The following is a 13696-nucleotide window of genomic DNA, read 5'->3' on the forward strand; positions in this document are numbered from 1 at the left end:
GTGCAAATAATCAGGGTAACTCCCTGAGAATGATCATTAGAGTCCTGTTTAAAATTTATGAACCTGCAGTATGTGTTATACTGGACACAACCAAAGACTAATTCTCTCCTTTATAAATACATACATGCATGCTCACTGAGAGATGTATATGTATAAAATTGAACAGAAAGTTTTTCCTGGAACTGTTAGTAAAAGAAGAACAAATCTTTCGATCACTCTCTCTCTTCTGTCCCTTCTGCCCTTCACTCCCACCCTGAATTCTGTGGTTAAAAAGATGCCATTATGCCAGTTTCCAGTAAGTATGACAAACTGTTCTAATTAAGCCATTTAAAACAACAGTTTTATTGCAAACATATGTGAAAACAAATGTGTTTTTAAATTAATTTTCCATTGCTCATTTGTGCAAATTAGACAGTTTCAAATCAATTTAAATGTGATTTAGGAAAATTAGAATTGCTAAGACCCACTATTTTGTAACAAGAAAATAAGTTCTTGTTATTTGAAATATGTACCTGTAATGCATGCTTAAACTAATGTTTTTTTTTTAATTCAACCATCATAACTATTTTAACTACAGTAATTTGTAAATATTTTAATTTAGGGACGATGAATAACCTGTGACTTACCATGCAGGACTTTTAAAACTAGTAAATGCAGATAAGAAACGTTTTTAAGATTGTAATTCAATTGATCTAGCATGACACGCTATTTAAGTACTACTCTAAGGATCTATTGATGTCTTCATTATAAAGTCATTTTAAGGGGGTTATTATTCAGCCAGTGTTTGTGGTATTATCTCCAGTCTGAAGTCACAATTAAGTAGGAGATATCTGCAGAAACTTCTAAATTACAAATTAAAATAGCATGAAAATGAAGAAGTTGTTGGAAATGTACTTTAGGAAAACATTTTTTTTAAAAAATACATAGCATAAAAATGAATAGAAACAATGAGCAATGCAAAAAAAGCAAAAGCTGGGCTGTGTGGGTGATGAGGTATTGCACATTCCAGAAATAAGTGTTCTGTATATTGGTGCACATATAGAATCTATAACTATCATTTTTCAAAAATGTGCAAAGCACACAATCTGTATACAGTTACAGAAAATGATTCAAGTACAGCATGAGGTAAACTGTGTTAACTGAAACAGTGTTCCAGGTCAACATGGAGGGGCAAAAAAGAATGGACAATAACTTTCCAGTTGAATGGAGAACCTGTCAATTAACTTGAAACAACAACCCAGGCCAGCATGCTATCAGAAAATCAAAAATAAAACTGATTTAGAATATGCAAAAATCAAGTTCACAACATAAAGTGGAGAGAAGTTGCCAGTGATTGGGATAGCAAGTACATATTTATGTAAAGACCATGTGAGATTATGTACCTTTCTAACTAGGTGTGTAAATTCAGCCTCTCTAGGAGATTAAAATGTATCATCATCATCATCCAGCGTTTGGGGCAGCAACGAAGCTCCTCCAACTGCTGTCTGTTTCTGGCAAGTCTTTCAATGGTTCCCCCGCTACCCCAGGTTTTTCAGTTTGGCTTCCATAGCTCTTCGCTATGTTGTTTTCGGGCGGCCTCGTTTTCGCTTGCCATCAGGTGTCCATCTTATTGCTAGTCTGGTGATGGAATCAGTTTCCATCCGAAACACATGGCCAATCCATCTCCAACGCCTCCTGGCAATAATGGTGCTCATATCATCTTGGCTGCACTATGTCAATAGATCTTCATTTGAGATTGTTCTAGACCAAAAGATACAGAGGATTTTTCTGAGGCAGGTTGTATGGAATGAAGACAGTTTGGGCATGTCATACTTTCTCATTCCCCAGCATTCTGCACTATAAAGTAACGTTGAAAGTACGTAGCTCTGATAAATCTTGAGTTTGGTTTTGGTTTTGTATGTTGATGATTTCCAGACTGTATTTAAGCTCCTGTAGGTGTTCCTGGCTTTATTTATTTTGTTCTGGATATCCTAGCTTGTTCCACCACCCTGGCTGATGTACTGCCCAAGTATGTGAATGTTTCTACTTGGTGAGAACATAATCCTCTATCCGTACTGGTGATGGTGAGGCAATACTAAAGGTCATACAATCTGTTTTATTGCGGTTGATTTTTCGGTCCAATTTGCTGGCGGGATGTTTTTTCTTGTATATGGTGTTGGGTATGTGACAGGAGAGAGAGATCATCTGCAAAGTCCAGATCTTCAAGCAATGAGAAGGGTGTCCATTTAATGCCTCTTGGCATGTATTCTGTTGTATGCTGCATTACCCAGTCAATGGCAATGTTGAAGAGGATTGCAGACATGACACACCCCTGATATACTCCTGTTTTGACTTCAAAACTGAGCTCACTGTGATCAACACTGCATGTGAAGTTGAAATAAAAGCTTTTGATTATGTTGATTATACAGACAGGGATTCCATATGCCCGCAGAATGTGCCATAGGCTGGTCCTGTGAATGCTATCAAAAGCCTTCTCAAAGTCTACGAAATTTATGTAGAGTTGCCATTGCCATTCTAAGCACTGTTTTATTATGTTTTGTAGAGTGAAGATCTGGTCTGTGCATCCATGCCCTTTCCTAAAACCAGCTTGCTCTTTTCTGAGAATGCTATTGACTGCCTCTGATATACAATGGACTATAATCTTACACAATACTTTGCTTGGCACAGACAAAAGTGTGATACCACACCAGTTATTACAATCACTGAGAGTTCCTTTCTTTTGGTATCTTCACTATAACCCCGTTGGTCCACTCATCTGGCACGTTTTTCCTTTCCCAGACTGATGTACATAGAGGGGCCAGGATAGATGCTGCTAACTCAGGATTTCATAGACTCATAGAATAACAGAGTTGGAAGGGACCTCTGGAGGCCATCTAGTCCAACCCCCTGCCAAGAGCAGGACCAATCCCAACTAAATCATCCCAGCCAGGGCTTTGTCAAGCCTGACCTTAAAAACTTCTAAGGAAGGAGATTCCACCACCTCCCTAGGTAACGCATTCCAGTGCTTCACCACCCTCCTAGTGAAAAAGTTTTTCCTAATATCCAACCTAAACCTCTCCCACTGCAACTTGCGACCATTACTCCTTGTCCTGTCATCTGCTATCACTGAGAATAGTCTAGATCCATCCTCTTTGGATCCACCTTTCAGGTAGTTAAAAGCAGCTATCAAATCCCCCCTCATTCTTCTCTTCCGTAGACTAAACAATCCCAGTTCCCTCAGCCTCTCCTCATAAGTCATGTGTTCCAGACCCCTAATCATTTTTGTTGCCCTTCGCTGGACTCTCTCCAATTTCTCCACATCCTTCTTGTAGTGTGGGGCCCAAAACTGGACACAGTACTCCAGATGAGGCCTCACCAATGTCGAATAGAGGGGAATGATCATGTCCCTCGATCTGCTGGCAATGCCCCTACTTATACACCCCAAAATGCCATTGGCCTTCTTGGCAACAAAGGCACACTGTTGACTCATATCCAGCTTCTCGTCTACTGTCACCCCTAGGTCCTTCTCTGCAGAACTGCTGCCGAGCCATTTGGTCCCTAGTCTGTAGAGGTTCATTGGATTCTTCCGTCCTAAGTGCAGGACTCTGCACTTGTCCTTGTTGAACCTCATCTGATTTCTTTTGGCCCAATCCTCCAATTTCTCTAGGTCCCTCTGTATCCTATCCCTACCCTCCAGCATATCTACCATTCCTCCCAGTATAGTGTCATCCACAAACTTGCTGAGGGTGCAATCCACACCATCCTCCAGATCATTAATGAAGATATTGAACAAAACCGGTCCCAGGACCGACCCTTGGGGCACTCCGCTAGATACCGGCTGCCAACTAGACATGGAGCCATTTATCACTACCCGTTGAGCCCGACAATCTAGCCAACTTTCTACCTACCTTGTAGTGCATCCATCCAGCCCATACTTCTTTAAGGATTTACCTTGAACAATTCTGCATTCAAGTTATCCTTGCCAGGAGCTTTCCCATTTTTAAGGATTTTTAAGGATTTGATGGCTTGAATGATCTCTTTCTTAGTTGGGGTGTCTGTGTTGATATCAAGATCTTCTTCTGCCTCCTGGATGTTTGCTTCCTCTTTAGGTGGCTCCCTGTTAAGCAGTTCTTTGAAATGCTCTGTCCAGAGCATTTCTTGTTCTTTTTCAGTTATTAGTAGGTGGTCTTGTTTGTCCCTGATGAGAGTGTTTATTGGTGTCTGCCATTTGCCACTGATAAGCCATGTCATTTTGTAGATCGGTCCTTGTTCACCACGAGCAGTTGCATCCTCTGCTTGTGTTGCCAGATTATCAATATAATGCTGTTTGTCCACTCTCACAGGGTGTTTGACCTCCCGGTGTGCCTTGCTATACTGCTCGCGGTATTTGTCCTTTAGCTTCTGGGATTTTGTGTCTAAAACTTTTTTCTTCAGGGCTCCTCTGGTTTCTATGGCGTTCCATGTGCTGGGTGTAATCCACTCCTTCCTTCTCTTCTGCTTGTAGCCTAGACAGACTTCACTGCAATGTTTTATAAATTTTGGTTACTTTATCCCACTTCTTGCTGATCTCCTCATCTGCATTCCCCTCCACTTCATCAAGGTTTGCAAGAGCTTGAAACCTGTTCTTTATCTGCAGAACGAAGGCTTTCAGGGTATTTTATTTTATTATATTTCAGGGTACTTTAGCTTGTCAATGTCATAATGTTGACGTTCCTTGTTTGATGGACCCACAATTCTCAGTTCCAGCTTGATGGAGGCTGTCACAAGGTGGTGGTCACTGCCAACATCTGCACCCCTTCTCACTTTCACATCTGTCAGCGAGCGTTGCCATTTGCCATTGATCATGATAGGGTTAATCTGGTTCTTATCTCTGCCATTTGGATAACACGTCAGCTTGTGAATTTCACGATGCTGAAATAGGGTTCCGCCAATGACTAGGTCATTCATATTACAGAAATCAAGAAGCCTCTCTTCATTTTCATTCATGGTGCCACACCCATGTCTTCCCATTGCTCTGTTGTTTGTATTATTCTTACTGACCTTGGCATTTAGGTCTCCCATGACGATAGTTAGGTCGTGGCGTGGTACTCTCTCCATCTGCGTCTGTAATGTAAGGTAGAATTTGTCCTTTACTTCTTCATCACTGTCATTTGTTGGAGCATAACACTGAATCAAGGTGATATTATGTTTTCCTTTCAGTCTGGCTCTCACAAGTCTGCTCCTGATGGACTTCCATTCAAGCAGGGAATGCTCCACTCCCTTCTTCAAAAGGATGGCAACACCCTCATTGTGTTGTCCATCATCCCATCCAGAATACAGCAAAGTTTCTCCCAAGGCTGTTGTTAATCTTCCTGATCCCGTCCATCTGCTCTCGCTGACACCCAGGATGTTTAAGATGGAGTGTCTCATCTCTGCTGTGACCTAAGCTAACTAGACTAAAATTTATACCTTTGATAATTTTTTTCCAAATGGACATCCTGTCTGAACTAAATAGAAGTTAACATGCAAAAAATCTCTCTGGTGTGTTTGAAATTGGTTACAGTGCAGGCACACAACCTTGAGGTTTATTACTCCACCTAGAGTAGGAAAATTCCATCTAAAGTGAGACCAGCTATAGAAGGAATTAAAATGGATGGAGGAAAATAAATTGTAAGTATCCATGAACTGAAGTGGCTATATCCAATGGAGCTGGTAGAAAATAAGTCTCTGACAATGGGTCTGATCAAAAGAAAATTAATAATTCTATAGAGAATTCTTTCTGCTCCCAACTGTGGCAGAAATAAGTAAAACATCAGTTGGAATGAATATTTTAATATTTTGGACACATTCCAGGGAATTTGGCAAATGGAACTTTCCACATCTAGAGCTAACCACCACATTTGCTACAGAACTTGGTTTTCCTGCAGTTACAACTTAGCATCTAAATGCACTAGGCAAGTCTGTTTGTCCAGGTAATAATATGGCTCCTACCATCATAGTATTTGAATGCCTCCCAACTACTTAAAAATACAAAATACACTGATAGTATCTTGTTTTCTTTCCAGCCTATAAAAGCATCCCTCTCAAATGCCCAATCTATGAGTGTCTGACAGAAGTATCTTAAATGTGTGACAAATGATCAAAATACAGAACATCTGAGTCATGATGTATGTTGCACCATAACTGACAGATTATAATGGTTTTAACTTTCTCATTGTGTGAAATGAATAAACCAATTTGTTTAAAAAAGAAAATAGGAAAAAAACCCACACAAATTCTATCATGTGCCACCATGGAAGCCTACCGCATGACTCACTGGGAGGCTCTGAACCCAGAACTGACCCCTATCATTTGAGCTAAAGGAATGTGTGATCCTCCTGAGGACTAGCTAGGAGGGGGGATGTGACATACACACCGTGTCAGTGGGTTAAATGACTATTTGCTAGACAATAGTGGAATGTTGGGGATCAGGATACCACTCCTGGTCCTAGAGAGAAGGGTTAGCTAGTGGTTAGACCAGCGGCAACCCATGCTTGCGATATTAAGTGTTTAAGTGCACAGAAATACAAGCAATAGTCAGTGGAAGAGTATAACTTAGAATTTATGGGCTCCTGGCTCTCTGCAGTGTATCCTCTCCCAAGCCAAAGCGTCTTTAAAAAGTGAATCTTTCACTTTCCTTCTTCCTCTTTCATTGCCTGGCTTGGCCATTCTGCAGAATAAGGAAGCTGAGTCACCCAAAACATATCATTCCAGGACAATTGACTTCTGCATAGAAGATATAGCTTGTTTTTATAATTTTTTTTTTATTTTTTAACAAGAAGTAATGGTCTCAAGTTGCAGTGGAGGAGGTTTAGGTTGGATATTAGGAAAAAAACTTTTTCACTAGGAGTGTGGTGAAGCACTGGAATGGGTAACATAGGGAGGTGGTGGAATCTCCTTCCTTAGAGGTTTTTAAGGTCAGGCTTGACAAAGCCCTGGCTGGGATGATTTAGTTGGGGATTGGTCCTGCTTTGAGCAGGGGATTGGACTAGATGATCTCCTGAGGTCCCTTCCAACCCTGATATTCTATTATATGAGGTTTAAACAATGGTTTAGAATAATAAACTTGACTTCTATAGAAAGAATTATATAAATTGAGTGAGTTGGCTGCGAGAGGTGTTCTGGACTAATTGTTACAGTAGTTATAATTTAGCAGCACCACAAACGGTTGCACCAGTCTTTCCATTTGGTAAAAACAATTTTCAGTTTAATACAGTTGTAACTTTATTTTGATGTAGCATATGGTGTTGAAGTCCTACCTGGAGTACTATTTTTAAATTGGATTGGCCATTTTGGATAAAAAAAAATCCAGAGGGTTTTTGGTGAATTCAGAAATCTCTCTATTTTAAAAAGAACATTTGCAGGCCATGGGCTAGTTCCTCAACCAGCATAAAACAGCAAAGCTCCACTGAAGTCAAAGAGCTACCATTGTTAGTTAATAACAGTAGGGGGGCTTCCCTGAGAATGGATACATGAGACCCATTTCCCCCCATTTTATACAATGTAAAAAACAGTCCAGATAAAATGCAATAATCTAATAGTCCAAAATGTATTTGTCAAACACTCAAACTTTTGCATGAACTGTCCTGAATCTTCATTTGGATGGAAAACTTCCATCTGTTCCAATTTCTCCCCCCAGCATACTACGTCAACTTTTCACTGCAGAACATCTCCAAAGTCCCAAGAATATCATACAAAGGAGACGGAGTCCATCAAGCCAGGCTGCCCTCTTTTTGGAGTCTTAGTGCTGCAAATTTCACATGTTTCCCAGGAGGTTTGCAAAGGCTTCCCTTAAAATCAGGAACTGTTCCACAGGGATTCTGTTGGCAAATAAATGTTTAGGCGACAAACGAAACTCATGCTGCAGTGTTGTCTGGTGCATCATAGCTGGTATAAGAGTCACTGGTATCCCTCTTTTCCAAAACAGCTGGTGAAGATGGACCACTTTTTTCCCCTCCACTCCCATCCCCGCACTGTTTGAATATTGGACAAGTATAGAAAATTGTCTAAATTCTCATTTTGCCCGGCTTACAGCCATGGATTGGTCTTCTGGGAGTTCCACAAATGATCTAAACGGACCGAGGAAGCAAATGGCATAACTAGAATTGGATTTGCTAGTCTGTCTTCTGTTAGTTTGTATCACAGCCTTAAAGTCATTTAAACTTGGGGAGTAAGGAGGAAGTGGGTGAGGTTGATCGTGTCAATAGATACTGCACAGCTCAGGAATCATTTTCTTGGGTTGTGCAAATGTACAAATCTGTAACACAAGGTTTTACAGCCTATGATGTAAAGGAAATAGGCTGTAATTAATAACTAGAGGATTTGAACATAAATGATTTATGTTCTATGTTCCTGTAAATGAAAGAATTCTATCTGTTTACACTTCCACTCTTATTAATGACTCAGTGTTTTACCTTTCCAGATTCTCTCTTCCTGCTTTTACACTACTTATTTAGCCAGGTAATCCTTTTGCTCAGCCTGTGCTGATTGAGATGCTTTTGGAAAGAATCCAGACAGCATTTTCTGCTTTGCTCCAGATGTTTGCAATAATGTACTACTGAAGTGAATACCAGTGGTAAAAGGATACTTTTTCACAGGAAATAGTTTGCATCTGACACCAACCAATGGCTCCTTGGGGGGTGAGGGGGAGAGGAGGTACAAATTTGTTGGCTGACAGTTAACCAGTAAACAAACACAAGCTTTGTAACAAAAGCTTAAATATACCATCTGTAATGACTTATTAAAAGATCAGTGATTTAATTTTGTATATTAAACTGAACAGTGATACAAAATGACTAAATATTAATCTGATTCATTTTTTTTTCAGGATTCATCTAGAAAAGATTGCTCTGCCAAACGCTTTTGCAACCACTACCTCTCATTCAATCCCCACCCTCCTTTTTTTTCTTTTTCTTTTTTTCTTTTTTTTTTAAGAAGTCCAACTTAAACATTCGTTTTATAGCTTTTTCCTGGTAGCTTCTTAGCATATGCCCAACACAGCAATGATCCAATACATTGCGTCTTGTACCTCTTCTCCCCCCTAGGTCTTTAAAAATATTTTTGCATGATGCTTACAATAGAAAAGATAATATCTTTTCTGAACATAAACCTTCCCCCTCCCCCCCCAGTAACCATATTTCATCTCCCTTCCACTGCCCTGCCTCATTTATTTCCTGAAGTTATCAGAAGATAATGTTGCATTGTTTTGGCTGTAAAGATCATGTTTTACTTCCACCCTCTCTCCACTGAAGGAGAATGGACAAAATGTATGGGGCCAAATTTTTGAAGTTTAAATTTGTCAGTGGAAACATAATTTGTGCATGCAAAGCATGAATGTGAATGCACATCGAGCAGTTTTGCCCTCAGACCAAGTAATAAGATGGCTATCTCACTTGCATGGCCACAGCCTATTGTTTGTGAAATCAAAGGATTGTTTACAAAACAATGCATGTAAAATTAGAAGCAGCTTATTAAAATTTGTACGATAAAATGAATATGCTCCCTTGTGTTACCAGCACTAATTAATTACTTGTATTTTACTTCTAGTGTTTTAGGAGCAGAGATGCTACGTTATGGAGGTGACTTGAATCCTAACAGCTCCACAGCTAATAGTGTGTTGCATTCTACACTTGGAAAAGTTGTAAATCCCATAATTAAACAAGAAAATGCACACAAACAAGTCCCCCAGTGCCTGAGAAAACACAAAACATTTGTGTTTTCTTAGGCACTTAACTGGGACTTAATTGGCATAAAATACTATGGCCTCTTGGGCCACAATTTCAAGCATCACAAACTTGACATCTCATACAGGGCGTGACCTACAGAAAAGCATATGACAGAGAACTAGCGGGGTGTAATCCCAAATACAAAATGTTTGGCTCGTTTGCTATAACAGTTTTGGTTTTAGTATGGAAACCAGTTGAGAACTACATCTTCAAGGAGGACTTAAGCTTGCTGATGCTGCATTTCTGACTAGCTAGTCTTCCAGCTCTGCCTCCCTTTTCTTAGCTACCCCTATGCCAACATCTCCAGCCTCCCTGTGATTAGAAAAGCCGTGGCAGCAAGCATCCCAGTCCAGCAGAACTAATAAGGTGCATTGGATTAGACTATTTTTGTGATAATGGACATGTGACACTCTACTGGTGAGCCTCAAGAAGTGGGGCATGGAAGTGAGATGCAGGGAGGGCAGGAATGGAATAATGGGGACTTAATAGGATGGGAAGGCCTGAAGGGGAGCTTCATAAAGGGAGATGTAGGAATCATGGGGACAGAAAGCAAGACCACAGGGGAGAGGTAAGAATTCCTGGGACTGGAATCTGAGTTGTAGGTGGGGGAAAGACATTTCATTTTATTGGTCCATTAAAAAATGGAGGAATCCTTCACTCACAAGCTTGTTAACTTAGTAGCAGTGTTGAAAGAAAATTCACTTAAGCATACTTGGCCTAAATCTTGGGAATTGCTGACTAAAACAACATTAACTTTCACACCAAGCTTAAGTCACATGCCTTGCCAAACATCATTAAACCCAAATTACACCTCCCAGCTGCAGTGTAACCATACCTTCAGGCTCCACAACAAACTCATTTTAGTTCTTATGCAGAATCGCACTCACAATATCATCCTTCCAGCCTTAAGGGAAAAAATCGAGAAAGAGGGGGTTTTTTTGTGTGTCTGAATAATCTAATATATCCTTTACCAGCATGCAAATGTCCATGGGAAACATATCTTAAAATCTGAGGTCAGAGTTTGGGTTGTGCATTTAAGTGGAACTGGATGTGAGCAGTGTGACTGGTTATAAATTAGAATTGAAAGGGTATTTGTTCGGAGCTGAAGAGTCTGAATGTGTTTGGGTAGTAAAATAAGTGAACTGATGTGGAGTGCCCTAAGTGATGATTAACTTTACTGACAGGTAAGGTTGCCTTAACTGATAATTTTCACATATTTAGGAAATGAAATGCACTTGAGCAATCTTAGCCCAAACTTATTCAATTTCTTGTGTGTATCCACAAAGCCAGGAATTACATAGCCCTGATTGTTTTCTTTTAAATGGGTAACTTTAATCTTTTATTATTTGCTAGTTTTGTTGTAATAAGTTGAAATCAAATTGGTAAATTTAAGAGTAACTATACTCTTTTTTTTTTTTTTCCCATTGTGTGATTGAGTCCTCTAACAACATGCAGTCACCTCTGGTCTGAACTTAAACAGCCATTGTAACTTTATCAGCAATGTTACATATCAATGTAGGAATAAGAATTGAGAGAGAATAACATATCCAGTTAACAATATGAGAAATTCAGGAACCAGAACACAAATTATCCATATTGGAATGATATTAGGTCAGATACCACTATACTTTTGGGGAGTGGAGGAGAACATAAGATGTAAAAATGGATTTTGATGTTATCTAGAAGACTTTACTTTCAGCAGCACAGTGGCTTTCTAGTAGACTTTCTCCAATTATTCATGACAGATATTCATTATGATGTAATCTTTTTTGTCAGTTCATAAATCATTTGTGAATTGCTCCTGTTTTTTGTAACTATTCTAATTAGCATGTGCTAAACAGGTTTGCATAGGAACTATAAGCCATATAGTTTCCCTTTGACTATAAAAAGTGCATGATTGGTTACTACGGAATGCATGTATCCTACATGGTACAGTATGAGCTCCTTGATGCTGTTCTTTTTAAATAGGCAAATGACTAATTGATGAATAACTTGTACTGCACTTTCAATGTGAATTGTCCATGTGATTTGTACAAAAAATGTATAGCGTGATCCATGAACATTTTCACAAATACCCATGACTGCCTGAATGTTCTCAAACCATGGATATGACCTCACAAACAACTGCAAATTGGACTTGCTGCTTGTATTCATTAATCATTCTTAGTATTATTCAATTGCCTTTATTACTTAGCACAATGCTGAAACAGTGGATCAGCTCAAACTCCAAAGGAAAAGTGCCATCTAACTGAGTTATCAAAACAAACTCTTGCAACCTCTTGGTTTTTCTTTAGTGTCCCATCCAATTACTGATCATACCTAACCCTGCTTAACTTGTGTGCTTTAATGGGATCACAGTTGGCAGTGGTATAGCTGAGTGCCATGTTCCTTCATTGAGTATTCATTTAATTGTTTTCTGGTATGAAGCACAAAGTAGTGCCAGGACAAAAATCTATGTGCTGAATCTTGAACTTCTTAAGATGTTTTTGCTCAGAGAACTTCCCCAGGTAAATGGAAATTAAAGTTTTTAAGGAAAATAAACTTGGTCCAGGAGGAACCTTCTCCCCTCCACTTTAAGAAATTCATTAAGAAACTTACAAAAGAACCAGTTTGCACAAAATCCTCTGTGGGATTTGAGGTGGAGCTGCATAACCCTCAGCGTGCATGAGGAGAGATTGCTCTCTATGGCTTAGCAGCTCTGCTCCATGGCCACTGCAACATAGCCCCGTCTCCAACCTGCTCCCTGCTAGCAGTACTGCTATTGTAACTGGCCTTTTTGTGAACTGTGCAAAGAGTTGAGGATATTGTCGGGGTGGCTTCTCGTGCATCCCTGGTTCTAGGTAACTTCTCAAGGGCCTATCACAATTGTGCAAACCTGCGTGGGTGAAAAGGTGACAAACCAAAGAGGAATAAGAAATGAGCTTCTTCCTCAGAAGATGATGGATGAATTCCACTCTACATTATGGTTTACAGGTAGGCTTTGAATTTTTTTTTTAAATCAGTAAATGTCAATTTTTCACCCTACACACACAAACCAACAAAAATCCATTGATAACAAACTTATAGGCAGGCAAAGTAAGAAAAATGCTGCTTGAGAATTTATTAGTTTGAATTAAGTCTATTTACTTTGTGTATCTGTACATGTGATGTTGACAATTTGTGTTAATGATTATAAAGCTTTAACTCTTTGAATCTCAACGTCTGTTGTCATTAATCAGTGGGACCCCCCATTGATCCCTTAATTTATTGCAACTGTGACAAATTTATTAAAAATGCTTAACTCATAATTTTGAACACCTGTGAAAACAAATTGATAACTGAAATAAACATCTATATTATCCATCACTTATATATAATTTAATTCTACCAAGCCTATTTACAGGTAAAAGTGGGGTACTATTAGAAAAGGATTTCAAAGAGATGATGAAAGAGTGTAAGGGATTAAACTGTAACAAACTTTAGGACTAGAGGACGTTCATCTAGACCAGGGGTGGGCAAACTATGGCCCGCGGGACCTTCCTGCCCGGCCCCTGAGCTCCTGGCCATGGAGTCTTGCCCCTGGCACCTCCCCCGCAGCCATGCCCACCTCCCAGGCTTTCAAATAAGCTGTCCTGCCGCTATGAGCGACCTTGTAAGGGGATGGGGGGGCAGGAGGTCCCGGGGGGCAGTTGGATGGGGCGGAGGTTTGGGGGGGGGCAGTCAGGAGACAGGGAGCGGGGGGGGGGGGGTTGGATGGGGAGTGGGGTCCTGAGGAGGCAGTTAGGAACAGGGGTCCTGGAAGGGGGTGGTCAGGGGACAAGGAGTGGGGGAGGGATGGATGGGTTGTGGGTCCCAGGGGGCCTGTCGGGAGTGGGGGTGTGGATAGGGGACAGGGAGGGTTGGATGGGTCGGGAGTTCTGAGGGGGGCAATCAGGGGGTGGATAGGGGGCAGGGGCCAAGCTGTTTGGGGAAGCACAGCCTTCCCTACCCGGCCC

General features: G+C 40.3%; 1 protein-coding gene across 1 annotated transcript; it reads right to left on the reverse strand.

The window, feature by feature from the left end:
* Positions 1-2095: 2095 nt before the first annotated feature.
* Positions 2096-5388, reverse strand: LOC102942543. The gene is given in 4 exon segments (XM_027828972.2): positions 2096-2719; positions 2721-2807; positions 4526-4609; positions 4711-5388. Coding segments are annotated over 4 exon segments (1473 nt in total).
* Between the last annotated feature and the right edge of the window lie 8308 nt (positions 5389-13696).

This window comes from Chelonia mydas, chromosome 5 (genome assembly GCF_015237465.2).
Source record: "Chelonia mydas isolate rCheMyd1 chromosome 5, rCheMyd1.pri.v2, whole genome shotgun sequence".
NCBI classification, from domain to species: Eukaryota; Metazoa; Chordata; order Testudines; family Cheloniidae; genus Chelonia; species Chelonia mydas.